The sequence below is a fragment of the Oryzias latipes genome, chromosome 4, assembly GCF_002234675.1.
Source record: "Oryzias latipes chromosome 4, ASM223467v1".
NCBI classification, from domain to species: Eukaryota; Metazoa; Chordata; class Actinopteri; order Beloniformes; family Adrianichthyidae; genus Oryzias; species Oryzias latipes.
The window spans coordinates 17,527,140-17,552,157 of NC_019862.2; the positions used below are offsets into that span (position 1 = coordinate 17,527,140).

At 38.1% G+C, this 25,018-nt stretch overlaps 1 protein-coding gene across 1 annotated transcript in view; it reads right to left on the reverse strand.

The window, feature by feature from the left end:
• Positions 1-25,018, reverse strand: part of LOC101169846 (ephrin type-B receptor 1) — a 95,843-nt gene that overhangs the window by 62,199 nt on the left and 8,626 nt on the right. Inside the window, exons 2-5 of the mRNA XM_011474166.3 lie at positions 5,589-5,653; positions 4,692-4,982; positions 4,397-4,615; positions 2,645-2,825 (exon numbers count right to left, since the gene is read on the reverse strand). Coding sequence (XP_011472468.1) covers positions 2,645-2,825; positions 4,397-4,615; positions 4,692-4,982; positions 5,589-5,653 — 756 coding nt within the window. The remainder of the gene's footprint in view (positions 1-2,644; positions 2,826-4,396; positions 4,616-4,691; positions 4,983-5,588; positions 5,654-25,018) is intronic.

A 25,018-nucleotide genomic window follows, 5' to 3' on the forward strand; every position in this document is an offset into this window, starting at 1 on the left:
ATTATAAATTGATCAAGTGATTCAAAAATCTTTCCTAATGTAGCATAATTTTGCACATGTTTTTAACTTTTGATACTTGATGAAATTTTGCTATGAAAATTCCTGAAACAGTGTTGTCTATTTTATTGATATAGTATTATGTTTATTCATATGAATGGCTTTTATAAGTAACATAATCTGCATATATTTCAGATGACTGATCTGCATTTGCCATGTTGATTTCTAAAATAGTTATTTTTGACGTAATACTTAAGTAATTCATCTTTGTCATGTGCTTTATCGATATCTTATAATTTTTAATTCTGTCTGATAAAACCTAAGAACCGGATATTGATAAATCATGTAATAAAATGGTTATAGTATAACGGGGTGGGATTATATAAGTTTGCTTCCTTCCACTCCCTTTCCAGCAATATTTATTAATATTTATAATTATCCTAAGTTTGATTAGTTACTGTATGAATGTATAACTGATGATTATATTGCTGTTGTGTATTATTTCTACCTAATTGCTTGAAATAAACCATTTCAATTAAAAAAATAAACAAGAACAATGAATGGAAGCACAATTCATTACCATTTATCCAGACTATCAACATTCATACGTGGGGCAGGATTTTTTTACCCTTTTAATATCAAGCTTTGGCTAATACAGCCCTAACTATACAGTAAAGAGCTCAAATGTCCTTTAAAAAAAGTGTGTCCAACTGAAATGACATCAATTCAATGGGTTGAATTGATGTCTTTTCTGGGTATGACTATGCATCCTTTTCATATCATGCAAAGTCCTATCCAGAAACGCTTAAATCACATTCCCCAGATTTTGCTTGAGTAACTAAATTTACCCTCTCTGGGTGGGGGGTGTGCTCCTGCCCCAGGTGGAGGAGTTTAAATTTCTTGGGGTCTTGTTCCCGAGTGAGGGAAGATTGGAGCGTGAGATCGACAGGTAGATTGGTGTGGCGTCTGTTGTTATGCGATCGCCGTACCGGTCCATTTGGGTGAAGAGAGAGCTGAGCAAGAAAGCGTAGCTCTCAATTTACCAGTCGATCTTCGTTCCAATACTCACATGGGTCATGAGCGAAAAAACAAAGTCCCGAGTACAAGCGGCTGAAATGAGCTTCCTCCGTAAGGTGGCTGGGCGGTCCCTTAGAGATAGGGTGAGAAGCTCAGTGACCCGGAGAAAGCTTGGAGTAGAGCTGCTGCTCCTCCACATCAAGAGAAGCCAATTGAGCTGGCTCTGGCATCTGGTTCAGATGCCCACTGGACGCCTCCCTGGGAAGGTGTTTTGGGCACGTCCCATTGGGTGGAGGCCCCGGGAAAGACCCAGGACAAGCTGGACAGACTAGGTCTTTCAGCTGGCCTGGGATCTTAAACGACTTCGAGCTACATTAAACTAGAATTAAAGGTTAACGGATTTAGATTGCATCCTGTCTATTGTTAGTTTTTGCTAATCTAAACCTCTCATTTCTTTTTAAGAAATATTTTGTGCACAATTTAACTCTTACAAACATGTCAATATGAGACTTACCCACAATTCCTCATGACACAACTGTTTTACAAAAAATAAATAAATAAAAACAATCAGAATATAGAAAAAAGTGAAAATGTTGTCTGTGTAAAACACAAACTGCCATCAACAGTTCGGCAAACAATTCAGTCTGTCTGCATAATAGGTTTAACCCAAGGCAGACAGTCGACTATCAGTCTCTGCTTCCTTTTTCATATCTTTTAGCTTTCAACCTCTCTCAGCCTCCCCCAATCAAACTTTCTTTCCTTGTTTTTTTTGTGCCCCCTCTACTTCTCTGTACTCTGAAAGTTCAGTACTAATTTGCAGAAGACTAATCTGTCTTGAACACGCTAAACTAATTAACATGGGATGCAGCGCACTGACTTATCATATCCCCATATGCAAATACATCACACAGCTTCACACGTGCACCCTCACATTCAATCAAATGAATGAGACTCTCCAGGGAGAATAAGAAATGATGGGTACTACTGTAGAGAGGAAATGGGGAAAGAGGCCAGATATAAAAAGGAAGAAAAAGAGGTGCAGATATCTGGAACATTGAGGAAGAAAAGCTATTTCTGTAACACATTCATCCAAGTGTGCCTCAGCAAATATTAACATATGGAGCATTGTGTGCAGAACCCTCAGGCTAAGATGTATCAGAAAGAGCCCTATATGTGCATAACATTATTCAGCTAAAAGTGCTAAAAAGGCAATACTCTGTCCTGTGCTGGTCAAAAAAAAGAGCATTTTCAGCAGAGTTTACACAAACAATTAACTGTAATATGTCCAGTTATGATGTTGTTATATATATCAAGTCAGAACAGAACAAATGTACTATAAGTTATATTTTCTTTTTAAATTTGTGGTGTTTTTTTGTTTGCACATTCAGTCATTATCGTAATCTTCTTGCCATTCATTGTGTTGAGGTGTGGATTGCAGTCTGAGTAACCCTACTGAGGCTGAACGCTGCAAAGATGGTGGATGCATATTGATTTGCTGTCATGCCGCCTTGTTGGTCTTTTACCCAAAACAATATGAAATGTATGCACAAAACAAGAGAGTTTGCTAAAGTGAAATATTCCTAACCAAATTCTTTTGTCACTGAAATTTCTGTTTAGAGAAAATGTTCACCTCGACACACGTTGCTGCTGTCTGGTTCATAGCCTGCCTTGCAGCTGCAGCTGCCGATGGGTACCATCCACTCTCCGTCTCCGTTGCAGTAGAGCTTTATAGGCACGTCCACCTCCTCTGCATTTTCTATGCAGCTTCCTCTAGCAATGACTAGTGAGGTGGACTCTGCTCCTGTCAGCGTCTGCAGCATCAAAAGACATAAAACAATCAGTCTCTTTTCTGAGAATCATCTAATAATCCTTTTCTTCATATGTGAATTAGTCACATTTTTTTGTCTTTCTGCATTAAAACATTTCTCTGATCATCACATTTTAGTTTTTTTTTTTTAAATGTTTCATTTTACATTAACTTAAACCAACATTCTTTCACAGCTTTGTGTTTGTGTATGGAGGGGTCATGTGTTTATGTATATTTGTGTTTTTCCCCCAAAGAAATACCTTTTAAAAAAAATGAGAAAGTTTAAAAACAAATTTTAAGTCACATGAAAGGAGAGTGAAGTTAATGCTGCTTGTAAGCTATGTTCTTTTGAATAGAAAAGTTTCTAAATGATAAACTGTGCAGGTTGTACCCCCCCCCCCCCCCCCTTTACCCAACAGTGACTACGGATAGGCTCCAGCAACCCTGTGACCCCAAAAGAGATTAAGCGGATTTAGAAAATGGATGGATGGTTGGAACTTTTTTAATCAGTGGCAGAAGTTCGACTAGCTGCAGCATGAAGCCTCCCAAAGGCTTTCTGGGTCGGCTCTGGCTGTGTGTGAGCTGTGACGGAGATGCTTCACTTAGTTCAGGGTCTAGATTAAATAAACAGTGTGTTAGGAATGATTAGAAACAGAATAGTTAGAAACTCCCTTTTTACATTTTATTATACTAACTTTTACCTTTTATCACATTAATGACTTAAACTGGATTCACTATGTATTATCATCTCAAAATTATATTACACTCCAGACAGAGCAAACATTCCTTTAACATCCTCCCTTTTCATCTTTGTGTGTTCTGGTGTATGCGTTCTGGCAAATGTCTGTGATAACCCCAGAGAGATCTGACACTTTAGGTGCTCTGACCTTCGAACATCTAGCCTGCAACAGTCTGTGGGTGGGTTTTTCACACCATGATCCATCGAATGAGGTTCTGAATATGCAAATGCAAGGTATATATGTCAACCCTTTTTCCTGAACCCCTTCGTTCGGACTTTGAATGCGCCGTGGTCATCTGTCTGTAACCCTGCGTACAAATCTGTGGTCTTTGTGCGGAGTAAACCTAAAAAAGATAAGTTACTGTCTTTTGAGTCATTATTCATTATTTCTGTGTGCAAGAAACTGACGGGGTTACGAACTAATACAATACAGTCCTTTCTAGACAATCCAGTTTCTTCACACAGTGCTTCCAAGGGTTAGTATTTATTAAATTAGATAGATATAATCTTTTAAATTCTACTTAATTTCTAAAACAATTTTGTTTCAAAAGTTGATCAATTAAAAAAAAAAAATCAAATTTGCATACATATAAACTTAGCTCCCATTATTTTGGCTTAGTTCCTGCTTGATGAAATGAAAGAACTTTTCACAATCCTTTTTTGTTTTGTTTTTCTATATAGTTTATCTTCTTCTAATTCATAATTTTCCACAGAAAAAAAACCCTTCTTTTTATGATTTCTGTAGTAATTCTGATGTTACATGTCAATCTTTATTAATCAATGAAGCTCTACATCAGTTGCTACAAATGCTGAAAGAATCACTTTGCTGTTCTCACCTCTGGGAAATAAGCAAAGTTTTGCACAATGCTGGGACATTTCTTGTAGAAAACTCTGACAGCCAGAAGGGACATGCAGGCACCCAGGTCCTGGAAAGCCAGATGGAACCCTCTTCCTTTGGACAACGGGCCAAAACTCCGTACTTCTGTGTTCACCTTCATCAGTCTCCCTCCAAAGTCAACCTGGGAGAAGCTCTCATCTGCTGCTATAGTGTCCACCTGACCAAGAAAGGAAAAAAGATAAATCAAAAGGAGATCAAATAATCCTTTACAGGTCTTGTTTGATGATATTTACCTTTAGAAATGGTGCGTTTGCCCAGTATTCCACTCCCCTGTTGCCTGCTGTTTCTCTCCTGTCTGTTTCCAGGTAGTAGAGGTTGAACGTCTCTTTGCAGGAGCCCAGAACATTGGGTATGGAGGCACAATCCCGGACAGTGAAGCGGATCTCCACGTAGATACGTTGTGCGGCCCGTCGGTCGATGTACGTGGTGAGCAGCCAGTTGTTCTGGCTGGGCTCAAACACGTTGCACACTTGGTATGTCCTGATGGTGTTGAGGTTCTCATCATATCCACTCACCTCTTCCCACTGGTGGCATTTTTTTTTTTTGTGTGAGGCAGGGCAATAGTTGTGAAGCAAGAGAGAAACACAATGAGAAGCTAAAAAAGCTAAAACACTCAATGGATTTAATGCAGCCTGACACATTTGAAACTTTCTCCATTATTTCCCCTCCTGCCTCCAATTTCTTATTTCCTTCTTCTTGTTTTCTCTCCTCAACCTTGCTCCATGCTGCACAGGGACAACCATCCATCACAATTAGAGCCCCTCACCTCGAACACAGTCCACTGTGACCAGCGAGATGCTGAGCCAGAGCAAGAAGAAGCTAACTGAGTTTAACAAAAACAGCGTGGAACAACCTCTTCTGTTCCATTCCACTTAATTTCATTTTTAGTGTTTGTTGAATTCAGACTCCTGAGTGCTACACTGCTATGATCCCTTGGAATGCCTTCTTTTCGGCGTTAGCAGTGGTTAATTGGTGTCACCTTGCCACTGTAATTAAAAATTTGAATGACTCGTTAATGGACCACTGTAAAGTGTTCTCAAACCGCTTTCCCCACAGGTGCCGGCACACCAACACACACATGCGCACACACCACACACACGAACAGTAAACCGTTGCACAATGGCTCTTACTCCATTGGCAGGAAACGATATCCAGCCGAGCTCAGCTGTCGCAGTCCTTGTGTCCATCACTGTCTCTGTCAGAGGGACAAAAAAAAAGAAAGAAGGGAAAATAATGAGTAGCAGAAGGAAAAAATGCACAAGTTTAATTAAAGTTGCCATCTTGAGCACTACTTTATGATGCATGTCTTTCATATAAAAAAAATGTTATTTGCATACTGTCTGCAGTGCACTTCCCCTTTGTTCTGGCTTTGATAGAAAGAGATAAGAATCCGTTTGATACAGCATAAACAAATGCTCTATTGGAATGATACAATGGGGACAAAGGTAATCCATGTAATCCCATTTTAATTTATAACTACTCCTTTAAAAGAAACAGTTCTGCAGCCTCAAAAATAATAAAAGAAAGTACCCTATATTTTAATTATGAAAACCTAATTAATATTTTAGCAACTACACCTACCTCCGTGAAAAGCTAAACTTCTATCAATTTGCCTGCAACATCAGATATTAAAGCAAAGACATCAGGAGAGATCTTATTGATTTTATTTTTCCTGCCAGTAAGACTGGAAAGGGTTTTAGGCCATTTTCAAGCAACTTGAGGTCATTTGAAGATAATCTTTTCCCGTTTATTTACACAATGGGAAAGGATCATTTTCAAAAGGAAAGCATTCAGGGTAGTTGCCAATATTTTTCCCAGAAACAGATTTCATTGCAAGTTAACATCAGATCAGACTGTATTTAAAGCAAAATGACAAAGACAACTGCAACTCAAACTGCAGTTACATTTTACAGAAAGAGGGCAAAACACTGCATTATTTGTAGTATGCAGACTAAGCAGAGCAGCTATAAACACAAAGACACCTTTGAAGATTTATTTACTGGTTATTGGATTGGCTCATTTCATAAAGGTTTCAAGCAATCATTTATTTATATTTCCTTTTTTTTTACCATTTTGTTGTAGATTTTCTGGTCTGTTTGGGATTGTTGTCCTTAGCTACACCACAATTACAATCAAGATTTGACATCCAGCTTTCCATTTCATTCAACAACATTGTTTTTATTTCATGGCAAAAACCCTGACAGGAATAAGTCCAGGTATGGTGTAAGCAAAGAAAAAAATCTTCATTTTTAAGGATGCATTTGAGCCCAATTTATGAACGTAAAGACCTTGGTTGTTTTTTTCCAACATAAAAATGTCACAAATTTTTTACCATCTGATGCTTTAAAGATTTTTTTTATGCAATGAACCCATTTAACCCCATTGTATATTGGGAGTGCAGCACACAGCAGAAACTGCACCCTTTTCTTTATTTTTGTTATTTTTGATTGGCAATCTGTTCAACACAGATGTGAATGCAGCACATGCACTTTTCTGCAAGTTTTTAAAACAAAAAAAGCTGTTGTTTTTTCTAAGCAAGTACTCTGTCCCTGCAGAGAAACGGGAATGGATGATGGACAATTGTGCTAACAGGTGTAACTTTACGGCTCACTGCCCAGAAAACATTACATTACAGGTCAAAACGGCTTCAAAAGCACAAAGAGCACCCATATCATATTTTTCCAGACCACATGAATGTTCTTACTACCCGTCACATAATTTGCCCACTAATGTGGGATCAGTCAGCAGGAGTAAATGACCGTACACCTCTCTCAGAAATGTCATTTTTTCTGGACAGCAGAGAATTCCAGTAAATCCGAAAAATTCAGGCTTCACCTGAAATGCACAACAATTTTACAGCTGGTCTTATCTTTACCTTCTTTTAAGGGGTTGAATGTGCATGTCCTGTTAAGTGTTGAACTTACTGCACAGCATTCTGTCCTCTATCAAAGTGTCAGGACTGATCTCTAGTGTTCTTTCATGTTTATCTTTTGGTTTCCCATATTTCCAGTTTTTACATTTATTTTGTTTTGCCATGTTTCACTCAGCTTTTTAAGTCACAACTTTGACAGTAAGTCACTAATAACATTTTTAAAACTTTCATGCTGTTGCAAACCTTGACATGAATTTGTCATACATCTAATACAGATTTAAGTACAATAGGAAATATTGAAAACTATTTTTTAAAAACACTTTCTGATCTCCTTTGTGTGCTTCTCTCCAGTTTTTATCTGTTAACAAACCTCTGTCAATCTACAGTAAAAAAAAAAATACCACTTGGTCCACTGATGGGCCTTTTTTAATCGTAATTTAATGCTAATGTGGGTTTCCCTGTGTTTTGTGTAGCTGACCTAACTTAATGTATTTAAAATTAACACTGACACAGCCCAGCAAGCGGACACACTGAGAAGCTGGAGCCAACATAAGTAAGCTGGCAAGCCCATAATACAGACCTTAGCATGGTGGTGTTTCTAATAAAACATGGCAACAGACTGCAACGACATCACACCATGAGGCAGCCGTGGGCAAGCAGCCCTTTCATTCTCAACGTGAGCTCCTCTTGCACTCTTTCATGCTGTCACACTACCTCTCATTATCTGCTCTCCTCCTCGTACTCTCCCTATGTGCATCTTTTTCCTCGCTCCACCTCTCTATAGCTGTTATCCTTTGTCTACCCAGGATGCTCCTTTTTTTCATCAATGAGCTCACCTAATTACTGCAAAACCCAGTTTTTCCAACTCTCCCTGGAGATGGAAGGACATTTTGATAATGACATGCTTGCCATGCAAAAATGAATGAAGCTAACAGTGACGGATGTGATCGATTTATAAATTTGCTGATTATTGAAGCTTGGTGACAGTTTGTGATAAAAGCAACAAAAACAGTGACATGCAGAAGATATCAGTTTTATTTTGTGCAGATATTTTTAATGTTTGTTGGGGAATCTGGGTAAACGTGAATGATTAAACATTTTGAGCAAAAGGGAGTCAACAGTGAGAGATTATTGGCAAGAAAGCATTACACAAAAGTTTTGCAAGAAGGGACATGATCTGAAAAAGGCTTGATTCCCATAATAATTGATAGAAACAAGTATATATGCTTTGGAAAAATAAATCAGATTTGTTAATTGCACAAATACATTTGCAAACAATTCTGCTTCTTATAAGCACATCATGAAAACGTTGATGTTCCTTACAGCATATGTCAAGAACACATTTAGGGAAATTCTTACAAGAACATTTGTGAATGAGGGTTAATGTTACTAGATGGTGGTGGCTTGATAAGGCAGGAATTAACTTAAATCCTTAGAATATTGAAAGGGCTGCTTGGTGGTGCAGAGCTTAGCACTCTCACCTCACATGGTTCAATTTCCAGCTGGGACCTTTCTTTGTGGAGTTTGCATGTTCTCCCTGTGCATGCATGGCTTTTTCTCCCATAGTTCTAAATTGCCTCTCAGTGTGGTTTTTTGACCCTTCAATAGACTCCCAACCTGCTCAGGGTGTAACTAGCTTTCGAACAACAAGCTGAGAAAGACTTCATCGAAGCCTAAACTTCAAAAAGGCTTCTGCAGGTTCAGAAGATGGATGGATGGATGGATGGATGGATGGATGGATGGATGGATGGATGGATGGATGGATGGATGGATGGATGGCTGGCTGGCTGGCTGGCTGGCTGGCTGGCTGGCTGGCTGGCTGGATGGATGGATGGATGGATGGATGGATGGATGGATGGTTGGATGGATGGTTGGATGGATGGATGGATGGATGGATGGATGGATGGATGGATGGAAATAATACTAGAAGATGGAAGTTAAAACTTAGACATTTCACGTTATTTGTTTTTTTTATAAGACTTCTTCACAATCTCAATTGTTAAAACACTTAATTAAAAGTGAAAAATAATAAAAAAAGAACAAAAATTAACTATTTAAAAAGTAGGACTGTTTTTCCATACTTTACCGTGTTGACTAGTAATAAAGTAGTTCCCTGCACATGAGGGTTTTGCTGACCAAACTTGCCATTTATATAATTAAAAAGATGAAACAAAAACCTCCTTTACCTAATACCCTTAATTTAATCAATTAAAACATACTTTTGCTTTCTAAATATATATATATATATATATATATATATATATATATATATATATATATATATATATATATATATATATAAATATATATATATATGTATAGACACCTGTGATTTTGAACGTTTTGTTTGTCCTTTCAAACAAATTCCTTAAGAAGGAGCATGTATTTGTAAACCCTCTTGTGAATACATCTTTATAGGAAAAGTCTAATCAGAAGAAAACAAGACGGTATTGTTTTGGAGTGTCTGTGCCGGCCTTATTAAAGTCTGCTCATCATTCTAATTAACAGCACACAACACACACCCTTTCTGCACATAATAGGGCACATTCAACAATCACCCTAATTACTTTTGACACATTGGAGGATGTGATTGCAGAGAGCCTTCCACCCCCACTGAGGTGCATTCCCTCCACCCGCGCTACACCGTGAACAAAGCCAGACGCCGTTTTATGGCAGGATAAACAGCAGGTAAATCTGTAGCAGTCAAAGACCCTGTTAAATCATTGTTGTGTCTCACACGGGAGAAGGGGAAGTAATTCCAGAACAGATGCCGGATTAGGAGTCCCTTTATCGTCTTGCTTCGATCTCTTTTCCTTTATTTGTATGTGTTGAGGTTGAAGTACAGAGGTCAAATGACAAAAGAGGTCAGCTCATCAGCTGAAAATTAGCTAAAACCATTTACACCAGATTAGACTGTTGTTCAAAGATGCCACTTAGCCCTGATTTACATTATGCAGCATGTGTGCGTACTTGCATTTGTTACCTTGTTTGACCTTGTTCTGGCATAAACACCAACTTTGTTGGGACCAGTGTGATTGACGTTAAAATAAGGAATTAAGGATTCCATTATGTCAATGGAAAACCCATAAATTCTCTGTATGTAGCTTGTTTATGCAATATGATGTGTAAGTAGGATAGGGTGCTACAGAATGAAAAGTATGGTGTTTTTGAAATTTTATTTCCCATTTTAACTGGAAATTATTGAGCTTTAGTAGATATATGTACTTACCTAATGAAAAAAACATACAAAATTGCACTAAACCAGTGCTTCTCAATAATATTTTGCAAGGCCTTGCCTTGGAAAAAGAAAATGTTTCGCCGCCCCCCCCCAACACACACACACACACACACTCACACACTCACTGCGGTGACAATATACAGGCTAGTATCTGTAAAAATTGTGTAAGTATACCTAAAATTGTATCTTTTAACATTAACAAAAGAAAAAAGCAATTCAAGTCCACTTTCATCAAATAATAACTTTATTTAGCCACACAGAAACCCTGTTATAGTCTGAAACAGAAAGGAAGTTTAAAGTGCCCTGAAATTAAAAAGAATCTGTCATTCCTTATTTAAACTAGAAACATTTTGACCAACTGAACCATTTGATGCTGAGAAAAATAATTCATTCAATAAATATTAAATGTAAATTGATCTGAAACATCAACACAGCAGCACCAATATGTTTAACGTTTTTAGTCTGAAGAAATAGGCAAAGAAAATTGTGCTGATTTTTTTTCCTAAATGATGGATTGTTTATTTATGATCTCATAAAGTGCAGCTGTTTTCCTGCATTACCTGCTGTCTTTATGTCAAATACTGATACCAAGTAAACGACAGGCAGACAAAGAATACATTTATGGAAATAAAGACACGTCATCAAAATGTCTACAATAAAGAATGACATTATTAGCATGAGCTGATAAAATCAAAAGGCACGTGATGATCCTGTTGTTGCGTAATAGGCAGGCTCTGTGTGCGCGTTCCACCTAACAGCCTGAGCCCCCTACCCCTCCCCTTTCATTCTCACACTCCCAAACCGCGTGTGACAGGAGACAGGAGCAGCTGCAGGGACTGCAGTTCACAGGTTTCTGTTACAAACTCTGTGATAGAACAGATAATAGGAAACCAATGGTGGCGCAGATTATTTTCCAAGCACTCAGCCGCTTTGACCGCAGCCCCCCGTTAAATTTGCGGACAGTTACATTTTTATTAACTGTGCCTAAGACCGCCACTACTGCGCGACCCCCTGGAATCGCATCGCGCCCGCCCCCACAATTTGAGAAGCACTGCACTAAACAGACGCATAAAACTCACATAAATCAAATCCCGAAAATACTAAATACAAAATTTCTTTGTTGAGAATACCCCAATGTCCTAATCATAAAATTATACTCAAAGGCTTAGTAAAAGTTTTTTTTATTTCTGAGTTAATCTACAAAAGAAGACATGTTGTCAAACTCTGGATTACATTTTCACATTTTTGTAGTTGAGCTCTGATCTTAATAGCAGAAAGTTCCTCTACTCCAAACTCAAGCCCATGAAGCCCAAGTTAGTAATCTGCATGTTTAACATCACTCTGATGTGCTGGCTAATTGAGTGACCCTCTGGTTCTGAAAGAGTCTGCTCAGCCGTTTGGAAATGCGTGTTTTCAGCAGAAACTGACACGATGATGCAAGTGTGTTTAGATGAGGAGCTTCAAATAAGAAAAAGGTTAATGTGCTAATATCACATATTAAAAGGAACAGTAGCCCCTTTTTTCCCATAAATTTCACTCAATAATGTACTTTCAAGCATACATTACTTTTTAATTCTGGAGAGTTTTTGTAAATTTGGAGAAACCATCCCCAAGAAAACCTCAATACTCTAATTTGAAGGTAGGCTTTCTGAACTAAACAAAATGCGGGGACACTAAAAAGACAAACAAATGAGAAAAAGACAGGTCACTTCAGAGTTTATTTGACAGCAACTGAACTTTTTACTTTATGTTGGAGGCTTTTTATTGTTTTGTTGTTCTGACATGACAGGTAGGCTACATTTTTCTCATTGTGCAGAAACACAGACCGGAGGACAAGATTTATAAACAGTAAGAAAGACTCGCGATGTGAATTGATATATAGGGGAAGCTTTACCCCTGTGTAAACTCCTAAAGTGTGGTTACATAAGAGCTCAGGCAGTCCACAACAAAATATTACAGAAGAATAAACAAAAGTAGCCATTTGCTGTAGGGCAGGAGTTTTTTTTTCTTTCCTTTTTTGGTACAGTGTGAATTGAATCAGTTAGTTCAAAAGGGGCCCAAGTCCAAGTGATTTTTCAGGAAATGATTTTAATTGCATAGCTTAAAGGCAGGCTACACCAAATGATTAATGCTTTACCTAGATTTAGCACCAGCAAATGCTATAATATGAAGCACCTCACTTTATCATTTCAGAGGACTAGCAAACTAAAGTCTCTGGACTTGGACCCTTCTTGAATTAAACAGGGGCACTGCCATATTGGATAACTAGTGCTGCCATCTATGGGATAATGCAAAACCCATGCAAGAGAGGCTCAAGTCCAGGAATTTTGCACTTAATGTATTTTAAATGTCAAGCAGACTTGGGACTTTTTTGCATATAATCAGATAGCTTTTCCCTTCAAGACCATAGAACATATAATATCTCTATTTTTGAAAAATTGTGAACTTGGGCCCCTTTTAAACTAACAGATTCAATTGATACCACAAATTGCTTTGCCAAAACAACAAGAAACATTTAGTTTTTGCTAGCTAATTTTGCAAGTCAACTTAGAATCTAAAGGGTATTTAAAAGTCAAATGAAGTACATTAATCCCCTAAACTATGAATACACAAAAAACAATGCTTTGTTCCTCAGGAAAAAATGCAAAAAACGCAAACTCAGCTTTCAGCAGACTCCTGGCTAGTTAACACATTTCCTTATTTTTAGAAGCAGCTTTGTGGTAGCTTTGTGCGCAAAAACACTTTTCTAAAGAATTGGCATCGTAAAGAACTATAAATATTTTAAGCCACATTTTATTGAAATGTACAATGTTGACTGCTCAATTTTGCCTGGAACCAAGCAGCTGCCTCTGTTTTGTTACTACAAAACATCCTTTCTGAGCGGATAGGATGAATTGTAGGAGCTATGATAGAGTTCACTAAATGATTTTTAAGTCCCACTCCAATCACCTTTTGATCTATCAAAGGGTTCCTAGTGATCTTGCAGTTACGATCATGCCATTTTTAAGCAAAATCAAAAAACCTGTGTCGTTTTCTAGGACATAGTTTGTGCAGAGCTACAGTAGCTCAAAGGAAGTCTGACTCTGAGTTGTGGGTGGGACCTCCATCAACCGTTTGTTTATACTCTCTCACGCTAGCTTATAGCTCCTCACAACCCCAACCTAATGTTATCGGTGCAACAGTTTTGAGCCAGATGCTAGCTCCTTTTAGTCTCTATGTCACAGCTGAGAGCTTTTTAAAACTCATATTCATCATAACTTAAATAAAGAAATACTCAGAAATGCAGTTACAATCTTAAAATAAGTTATATATGGCTCTCATCTTTAGAAAAAAAAAATCCTACAATGCTGCACTAAAAAGGGGTCATAAGTATAAAAAATGTTAGGCAGCTCTTGATTTTCATCACTTTTTTCATCATGTCACTCAGCTTTTCTTCCTGTTCTTTTCATCATGTCACTCAGCTTTTCTTTCCATTCTTTTCTTCTGCTGAAGTGTAAATTCACAAAACCAAAACTTAGAACAGTGGATGACATTTTTGCTTTAAAGGTGATCAAAAAATTGTGTCCTAAATAAAGATATAATAGTCTTTTGAGGCACAAACACCCAGCAGACACCAAAGGCTGCCCGGCAACAGGTGCTAGGCCAATAATCTTGAAAAGCATGGATACAAAATTGTTCCAACCATCTATGAGAAATAAAAACACATGGCCGACATTTTCAGGCCAAGTCTACCCACAGAGAGCTGAGGTCTCAGAGCAGATTTTTGCGATTCAACATAAGCCTCACAATGAAAAAAATGTCTGCTTTTAAGACAGCTGCTTTGTCATAATGTCATAGAGGGAAACGTAGCACTGCATGAAGAACAAGAGACCAACACACATGTGCAACAGCTTCTTATTGGACACAAATCTCACTCAAAGCAAACACAATACATCAGTCTCACACTTTAAGAATCAAGTCCTCATGTCTTTCTCCTCTTTTTGTAGATCATTCTCATCCTCTAATTTCACTCCTATTTTCATTCCTTTATTGCATCGTCCTCTGAAACGTTGACCTAGAAAATGTGCAGATTTCCCCTGATGAAAAGAGGCTTGTCAATGTGGCAAGAGCTAACACGTTATCACTATCTTAAAGAAAGCGTAGATCTCATCTTTGCAGAACTGAAAAGAAAGCCATTAAACCTCTGTTTCTGCAGCCGCCACGTTTCTGTAACTTCAACGTTTCCTCTGCCAATTGTGTTACGGCGAGAAAACATTGAGAATTGCAGCTTTTTGACGACTTGTCACTATGACAGATTATGCTGAATAATTCAATACGATAAAGTAAAACAGGGCCTTTAAATGTAATGTGCTTCACCAAAATGTCATGGCCTGTCACAACCGAGGCTTGTCACTATAAATACAACAAGAAAAAAAACAAGCTTGAGACAACAGGGAATGCTAGTCACTGTAAAATAAACAAAAAAGTTATTGTCTTTGAGATAAGAGGAGAGACATGACAAAGAAAGAAGAAAGTGCTGCAGTCTTTTTAGAACTGAGCCCCAGTGAGGCCTGTCTGTCTCTGTTCATCTGGAGGGAATGATGAAACTGCCACGACCACATGAAGAAATGTGCTTGTGTTTCAGACACACGTGCTGTATGCAGCATCCAGTCTGTTACTGTGGCAGAATCCTTTGTGCCTTTGTGACTAACACAGGGGCGTCTATGTGACATGCTGGGTGTTGAAGAAGAGGGGAAGTGGGTGCCATGGAAGACATCATTTGTTAAAGAGATGTTCTGCGCTTTGATAGGAAGGGTAATTTTGTGGATGACGTGAGCGTACGTTCAATGCAGCGATGATAAATTAAAGGTTACACTTTCATGGAAGAATATGTCACTAGGATAAGGGGGACTGCGCTGATATAGTATATTTGTTGATGTCAAAGGAAACATAATCTTGTTTTTGAGCATCATATCTTGCTGTTAAGTTTGTTTGTTCCCTTTCTGGCACATCCCATTAGCCAATCAGGTTTCAGTAAGTTGCACAGGTGGTTTGGCAGAGATTTTTTATGCTGGATGTCTTTCCTGAGACAACCATGTATTTTATCTGGGCTGGGGACCAGCACAGGGAGACTTGGGGCACCTTGTGGCTACATCGTTAGTAGCATGAAGGGTCTTGCCAAAGGACCCACACTTAGTTCATTAAGCTCATTGTACCCCTGGGAAACAAAATTTGGTTTCCCACGCGCCAATCCTACACCCAGCCAACTGAGCCACCCAGCTGCTAAATCTTGTCGATATGTTTGATTTTTTTTAAAAGTCTAAATTAGAGTTTATAGTGTATCTGACTTCATTTTTTCATCTGGAGGACACTACACTCAAAAAAAGGAAATTACCAGCCAATTAAGTTAACGAAAAAGTAACTTGTGATTTCAACAAGAAAATTTTATGTTTGTAAATCTTACGTGAATGAATCATGTCGATTGTACATAAAAATAATCCATCTAAAAGTTACTAATTTCAATCACGTTGATCCAACATGATACCATTAAATTGGATGCATTAGTAATCGCAAGGAATTGTGGGATACCATTTTCTTTGTCTATCTGGGCAGATTGGGGTCTAAGTGTGAGTTTTTGACCATGGGTTTTATTGTCTAGCTGTTTTACTCTGTTTTAACTAGTGATTTAAACTGTTATGTTTATTTTTTTTTTGCACCATGAGTTAAAGTTTGGTAGAGGATGATGACCAACCACCTTGTGTGGCAAACTGTTAATGTTCCAATACTTAACACAGAGTTCGTGGTAATTGAGCTCCTGTCTTGTGATGGACTTTGCTGGGTAATTCATGTCTTTGATGTGAAAATTAAAAGACCCATTGGTTGTAACTTTGGAACAACATATCAATTACAGATGAATAAATAAAATTAAAGAAATAAATAGAAATTCAAGTTAAATAAACTTAATTTACTTAGGTGACCAATTGAAGTGATTCAATTAAATTGGATCAACTTCTTTCTTTTTAGAGTGAGCAACAATATCAATTTAAAGTTGGGTGCAACTGCTCTATTTAAATTGAATCAACTTAAATTTATTAGTTTGAACCTAAATACATTAAGTTGAGCCAACCTAAATAAATTAAGCAGGACCAACATGATTCATTTTTGTTCAAGTAACACAATCTAATCATGTGGAAATCCTTTCCATAATTTTTTTATGTTCATTCAAAGTGAACGTTTTTTGAGTGTAGACTTGTAGAAATACCTAGAAAGTCTTGGTCTGTTGCAAGCCCAAGTGGGTTGATCCAGCTCACAGCAGGGTTACTCTTTTCATATTCATCTGGTAAGCTTTATAACCATCTGCCTTTCTGAGCAACCACATCCATTTTAAAACAGTCAAGATGTCCAAGAACTGTGTTTTAGAGTAAGAAAAGACACATTTGCACCAGATGTAAAGGTGGACAAGCTCATGATTAACTTTTTTTGTGAAGGTCTTCATTCATTTTGCTAGATTTAACAACCTGTCCTAAAGGAACGTTTATTTCTACTGAATCCTGAATCAAATACAGACCATAATAATAAGCTAAGTATTGAAGGCAACTGGAAAAGACTTTGCGTTCACACCTCAGTAATGTGAGGTTTGTTGCCACCACTACTTGTTGTGCATCAATTCAGTTATGTAGGAGGGACCCTGGAAAAGGTTTCACTCACTTGCCTGAGGTCAAAACCTTTAGTTTCCGGGCAGAAATGCTTGATGACTTTCATTGTCAGTGTGGTAAGCACCCCACCAAAGTGTGCCTCAGACTTCATCGATGCATGTGGTGTGATTGGTGCACAGACAAAGAAAGCAGAGTCAGATCTCCTCTGGAGAAATCTAAGATTTTAACTCTTTCAGCATCCTTTAACGGGACAGGAGATTTGGGTAATTAATAAAAGTGTAATGAATATTAGATGTTCCTTGAACTGCTGTTTAAAGAAAATACTGTTAAAAATTAAATGAGGAGGCTTCCACAAAAAGGTTGCTATTGCACAACTTTTTGAAATTATCCAGATTACATCTCAGCTCTTCAGACTGATGTTCACTAAGATATGGGCCCAGAAGGTCATTCAGTGTTTTGCTTTGTTTTTGTTTTACTCTTAACGTTCTTTTCAGCCGTTTGCGTTGTGGGTCATTATCTTGTTAAAAGACCCTGATCCGTGACCACAAGAATTCTGCTCTCACTAGGCAGTACATTTTGGCACATTATGTTGCAAAATACCTTGATAGTATTAATTCTTTTCTCTTCAAAAGTATTTTGCAGTTGTAAAATATTCACATGGGTAAAAAAAAGAAAGTTTGTAAAACTAAAAAAAAAAAGAAAAAAGAGTGCAGAGTTGTTTTGAGCTTTTTTTTAAACTCAACTTTATTGCACATTATGCCATTTTACAAGGATGTACTTTTAGGTATGCAAAAACAAACACAACTGCAAATATCAAAAACACATCTGTAAGTTGTTGTGTGCTTTCAATCCCAATTTGTCCTTGTTGATATCTTTATAATACTTGAGTATGTATAAAAAATATAGCTCTAAAAAGTTTGTAATACTTGCAAAACTTTTTTCTTTCTTTGAAAGAACACAACACATACACTCTAACAAGGCTTCCACACACACACAGATCTAATGATACTAAGTGAAGTTACAACCTCAGACACAGTCTTAGTTGATCACCCATTTACCACCTTCCCCCGTCACCAACCAATCTGCAGGCCGCTTCACGTCAGCCAATCAAATTTGAAAATGCTTCACTCGTTAGTTAAAACATTTCTTCATTTTCACAGAGTCAATTTATGCCAGTAGAACCCAGGGTTATTTTGAGCTGTCAACCAATCAAGAAAAAAAATGACCTTCACATTATTTTGTTTGATATAACAACACAATGAACATGTTCTTAACATGTTGTGTTAAAATCAACATCGATTAAAAACAAAACAAAAAAAAGGTTTTCAGTTTAGTAAGAAGCAGAAGAAAAAGAACACACTTTGAGAAGATCTGACCGACCTTTCTGGCATATCTAGACAAACAAAAGGATCTAATATCCAAAGTTTGCACCCAACCACTTCCTTTATGTTTTATGTTTTTCATCCTTTTTGTTCACCTTTGTTTTTTTACCTCCTTTACTTTTGTGGCAAATAATTTGGACTCGTTCGCCATCTTGCCAAAATGACAAAAGAAAGAAAACTAATTTTAAATTGACATTTCCTCGACGTTCTTTTAAATTAATATCAGTGAGATTTTCTGCACCTGTTCTTTCCTTTAAATGAGAGATCAGGATCATTTTTTAATGTAACCTAACTCTCCTTTATAAATGTAGACACTGGATTGTTCCAGGTCTTGTACGCTGAATTTAAATGACATTTTAGTCTAAAACAGCACATTAACATATAACGTGTGAGAAAAAAATAAGTAATTTCCATGTCACTTCGCTAAACCAAGGAGTTGTTCATAACAAATGGAAAATTTGGCATTTACTGTTGAAGCAGAGAGGAAAAAGCTCCATTTGAATTACTTTTTCTTCATAGTTGCAAAGTTAACTAAGCTCTGTAGATCCAGCAGGTCTGTTTGTAAGCAAAAATTATTTATATTTAGATGAATACATGTGGTCATTTTGCATAGATAAATGATGGCAATTTAAAGCATAATATATACAAAAAACAAATTGCAGTGGAGCTTGTTGCTTCCAAGTTTATGTACTGTGTTGAATAAACATTTAAAAATCTATTTCAAGTGATTATGAAGAGCAGGTGATTCGACAGCTACTGTTTTGCAATTCAATGGGCTGCAAACATCATAAAATCTGAAGGGGAGAAATGAAGCAAAGACCTGTATAAATGAATTGGGTTGACAGCATGTTGATTGGCTGCAGACCGGAAAAAGAGACTGGTTGATTATTTTAGAGGGAATATCAGTGTCAAACATCCGAGGTTGTTATTGTGAAACAAAGAGACAAATTTATCTTACATTTTAGCTGGAAATGGTGGATGCTAACCTTGTCTTCTAAACAGTTATCTAGCTCAAACTTGTTCTATTTTTTATTTTGTCTACCAATTGTGGAACCCTTCATATCTTTTCATATATTTTCCCGTGTGAGAGTCAAGCTTCAAGCTCTTGTAAATGATTATCGTTAACTTTATTGTGCTCCTTTCAAGCAGGGAGAAACAGTGTTGTGCAAAGTGACTTACAAACTGTTACACATTACAGATTACTTGTCCATTTTCACTAAAATTGATCCTTAACTTCACATATCATTTTCTTAGAATTGCAATGCATGACATGCCAATCAGAGCCAACATTTTCAAGCACAGAATAAAAGATGGTTTTTGTCAGCTGAAGATATAAGAACTACATCCAAATTATTGTCTCAGGTTGTGAGTTTAATGTACTTTAACAGTTACAATTACAGAAGAACATTTCATGTTGTTTCACTGTCTATGTATAAAATAAAATAAGTAGAAATGTGTTCCAGACTAGTTGTCAGAAATTGTAAATTTGATTAACTGAATTTGGATTTTTAAGATAACCACATTATGTTATTTAAACTTAATGTAAATGTTTGCTTGAGTTATAGACAAATTACTTTTGTAATGATTTACTTCCAACAGTGGTGATAAAACAGTTTTATATCAAATCTGACAAAGCTCTATCACCAACAGTAAATGAAATATTCTTCTTCACTTTCCAATAAACAAAAATTAACCTTTAAGACTGTGACAGAGCTAACATAAAAATATGCTGCTTGTGGAGTGTTTTTAAGGGATTCTCCCAAGACTTGTGTCACCAATATCTCAGTTTAGGAAGACCTTTTACAAGATAAACATCAAGCAGCAATGTAATAAAAATAAATAGACCTATAAATATCATAGGTTGAATGCGCATTCTGGAAATGAAAAAAGTCACCGAGTGTCTCAGCACGACTTACATTGAAAACTCAAAAGTTTTCATTAATAGACTCGTCCATGACAAAACAAAAATTGGAAACCTGAATAAGGGAAAAAGAAGCAAACAATCTGACAAAGACAAAATAAAAATGAAGTGCTTGTGATGATTGGAAACCGTAACCTGGAGTTAAGTGACTCAAAGACACAATACAGAGCATAATTCAACACCAAGCATGATTTTAGATAGTTCCTCCCGCTGCTCTGATAGGCTTTCCGCCAATCTAATTTTTATTCTATAAACACACAACATTTAACACATGCACGGGTCTTTGTTTCTCCACAGAAGGCTCAAGTAAGGCAAACTGAACAAGTGGTGGTAACAGATAACCACCAGGTCTCTCTTGTTTCTGCCCTAATGGTCCTAATCTATCAGCAAGTGGATCTGTTCGGAGCACCACCTTATACTAGCTGAGAAAGCATCTGCGACTACGTGCACAGATACTTAAACAGCCTTTTATGCATCCATATAAGCAAGTAGTTACCAAAATGTTGTCAACTTCGATCCTCTTTGAAGTACCACCCAACTTCTGATCCATTGCAAAAGCGTTTCCAGTGGTCTTTTAATTATGAATATGCCATTTTTAGCCAAAAAAAAAAAAAAAAAACTGTGTTGTTTTCTAGGACACAGTTTCTGCAGAGCGGCAGAAGTTCATTAGAAATTCGCCTCTGAGTTATGGGCGGAACCGCTGGCACTAAGAAACCCCTTCCTCCCTTCACCTATAACTGAGAGCTATCTGTTTACACTCTCTCCCACTTACTTACAGCCCCTCACACCCCCAACCTAATATTAGCAGTGCAACAGAAATAGCAAGCAATATTTGAGTTTTCCAGCTGTACAGTTTTTAGTCAGATGCCTGCTCAGATGAAGAAAATGAAGAAGTACATGGATCTATTTGTCTGCAATTGGATGCATCAGAATGGAGCGGAGCAGGGAGCCGATTGTTTCTTTTACGTCATGGCTAAGCTTTTTCAAACAGCATTTTTCCAACTGCTCCTGATTCACAATTATTTGAATAAAGAAATACTCAGAAACATTTCGATGCATTTTGTAAACAAAACATTTTTTTGAAATAGTCACACAACTTATTGTTGTGTTACTGTAGCTCTTTGGTTTGCACTGATATGCAACAGAAGTAAGGTTCTTACATAATCAATGTAAACCTGCTGATACTATAAATTTTATTATGGTTTCTCAGAAAAAACTATATCAGTTTTTTTTTATCTAAAAATTAACATATCAATTTCTTTTCTCCAATAATGTGTTTGGGTGATACCTTAGCATATGTTTAGCATCAGTCAGTAAGCTCAGGTTAAGGGTTCCTAAAAGATTAGTGATAAGACCGTATCCTTAAAAGTTACAAAAGATTAAAAATATTTCCTTCTTTCTTTAAAGAAATCCTAAAAAAACATGTTGTCATGAATGGTTTAGGGATGGAAGATTTCACAACATCTTAAACTGAGCTTATTCAAATTAAAGGAACAGCAAGAACTAAGAAATAAAATCAGCAAAAATATAACATTTATCTTCATTTCCAGCCTCCAACCGGTGCTCATACTCATGTCACTTTGATCACAGCTGCACTCATCGTCTGCGCCTAGAAGATGACGTTTATCTAAGTGTGAAGTGCGTGCCACTGTGTGTGCTCACGGGGGTCGTTGAAGTCAAGTGCTGCTGTCTAGTCAACTGAATTGCTTTACTTGAATGCATTCACACAGACGCACACAGTTTGACCAGCTGTCACACTGGAGCTCCCTCATCTTCTCCAATGCGGACCCTGCGGACTAAAGTGCAACCGTTGCCTTCATGCCTTGTCCTCACCTCAGCAAAAGCCCTGCTTCTATCTATCGCTCGTCTGACCTACTTCCTGCACCTTGCAGATGTTTTTTTTCCATCAAATTGTGGCGTTTCAACCAACAAACTATTTCCGGAGAGATCTGAGCGTGCTATGTGGCCAAAGCTAAAGAAATGTACTGTAAGTCAGGAAATCGATACTCTGTTAGAAAAGTCTCTATAACTAAAGAAAAGTAAATCCTCAAATAAATTGTGGGTTAAGAATCTTGGCATTAGTATTACATACATTTTTCTCCGCTTTCACTCTTGTGATTTAGAGGATTTCCAACAGAATCATCTTAAAAGGAACATTGCATGAGTAACCAAAATGTTTTTCAACACTGGCTAGCATATAAAAGCTTGGTGCCCTGGAGTCACCTGACAGGTGTGGAGCTAAATCCATAAATCCTTTCATTCAAATCAGTGACATTTTTTCTTTTTTTAATTTTTTTTTTTTTTACTTGTCCTGTCCAACAGCTGGCGAGACAGATGAGAGCTGAAGGCCTCTTGAGTTGGACATATTTTACTTTAACAACAGGGGTTATGAATCTTCTGACAAACCAGAGGTATGTCTGAATAAACCCCTTTTGTAATCGAGGTCAAACTTTATTCATTTTAATCATATTTAAAAATCCTTGTGTTGGACCGGACGGAAAAGGAAAGGAGGGGAGAAGAGAGAAAGATGTTAGAGAGGGGGGGATCATAGGAGGGGGGGGGGGGGTGTGTAAAACAAGAAAGTGGCTTAGAGCAACAAGCTGCTGGGTGTTTATCATTACGGTAAGGTTCAGATGTAATAACAAATCTCAAAGGAGCTGGGCCTGTCCACACACACTCGAATGTTATAAACACACCTTTTAGCTGCAAAAATGTCCACAAGTCAACATGTACGCAATACAGATAGTGTTCACACATGCACACTTGTGACTTCAAGCTAACTAGTGTGAAATATTTCGTTCAATCACGCAAACTATTAGTGGAAAGGTGAGCTAACACCTGTGCTCAAGTGAGTGTTCATGTTCTTCTAAAATGGATGGTGAAATGTGAAAAGAAGGAGGGAGAGTGACCAGCCACCCCCACACCAAGACCCCCGCCGCAGCAGCCGCGGCAGCCAGAACCCCCCAACGCCACACGGCAGCAGGTAGAGAACAACTGCCCCCCGGGCGATCGAATCCGCCACCCAGGCCAGGGCCAGCAGGACCGCCGCGAGGCCCCCAGAGCCAGAGAGCAGGGAGGCATGGGGGGAAAGAGAGTGCCGCCCCAGCCCAACCAGGAGAGCAGCCCCCCGCAGCGCCAGGAGGGCCCAACGCCGGGCCCCAACCCCAGGTACGAGCCAGGACCCCCCAAGGGAGACCTGCTCCGCGCTCCAGGCAGCCACCCACCAGGCCCACGGTTGGTCCAGAAAGGAGCAAGACAGGGGCCAGCCGCCCCCGCCCAGGAAGGGGAACCCCGGGGAGAAGGGGGCCCACGAAGGTTGTTGCAAACGTGGCCCGACCAGGCTCGGGCACTGTTGGGAATTTGGCGAGGCCCAGCACGCGGGGGCAAGGACCAGAACCCACCCTACAGGGACACAGACACCCCCGGCTCAGGTGTCTCTCAGTGTGTCGGTCAGTGACATTTTCTGTCTTGGTTACAAATCGTATACAATCTAAACAGACAACCAAGAGATGACCAAATTATTTCTACCAACAAAGTACTTACTGGGCTCAAACTTGGCTCTTTTTATAAGACCACAACCCTATTTTTACAATTTCAACAAACACTAATTTTAATTGGAGCTGCTCCAAAATGTTGGGAAACAAGGTCTAAATTTGCTGGCTCCAACTGCACCATGCAATGAATGCTGACACCTGCAACAATACTGAACTGCACAGCAAAATCCAACTGCTTCAAAAATGCATTCTCTTTATTCGTCCAACTCAGCAGAGGGAGGGAAGTTTTCTATCCATCTGCCATGAAGCTGATCCTCTTCATCTTTGTTGCTCTTGAAACGAAAGAAAGAAAAAGCTTAAGCTTTGGTTGTAACTTTTTTTGAAGCATTACACAAAGCCTGCGTGAGGCTCTATCCTAATATAGACCAAACTTCAGGGAAGCAAAAGATTAGAAACAGATTTTTCGGTAGACTCACACAAACTGAGAACAGCAGCTGTTCCTATAATAAAAAAACAAGTAAACAGTTTTATAAAAAGCATAAAAGGAATTCTAGAATACTAAATATTCACCAGCTACTCAAGTGTTTCTTTTCTACTTTCATGGTCCATAATAGACTTAATTCTGGGTTAGGTCATTTTTTCAACACAGCATATCATGAGGTTAGGCAACTACCCTACCCTTATTGTAGCCAAGAAACAACCACCTCAAAGTTTGTGAGTTGTATTAAAGTTTTGTGCTAATCTCCTCACTTACACATACACCAAGCAAAGCCATGATTCATGTAAGCCTCATATTTATGTGCTGGTTGCTCAGGAGTTCAAAGGGTGTTGAGAAGTATTTAGGTACGAATGCATGAAAGATAAAATTGGAATTTGGTGCATGTCTTAAGCAAATGCGACTTATCCTGTGGTGGAGCAAAGAGAGACTTTTTAGCTGTGAAAAACATTAAAAGCTATGAGCTGTAATCAAATCTGGAACAACAACGAGATACAATACCTCATTTATATTTGCGCAGGG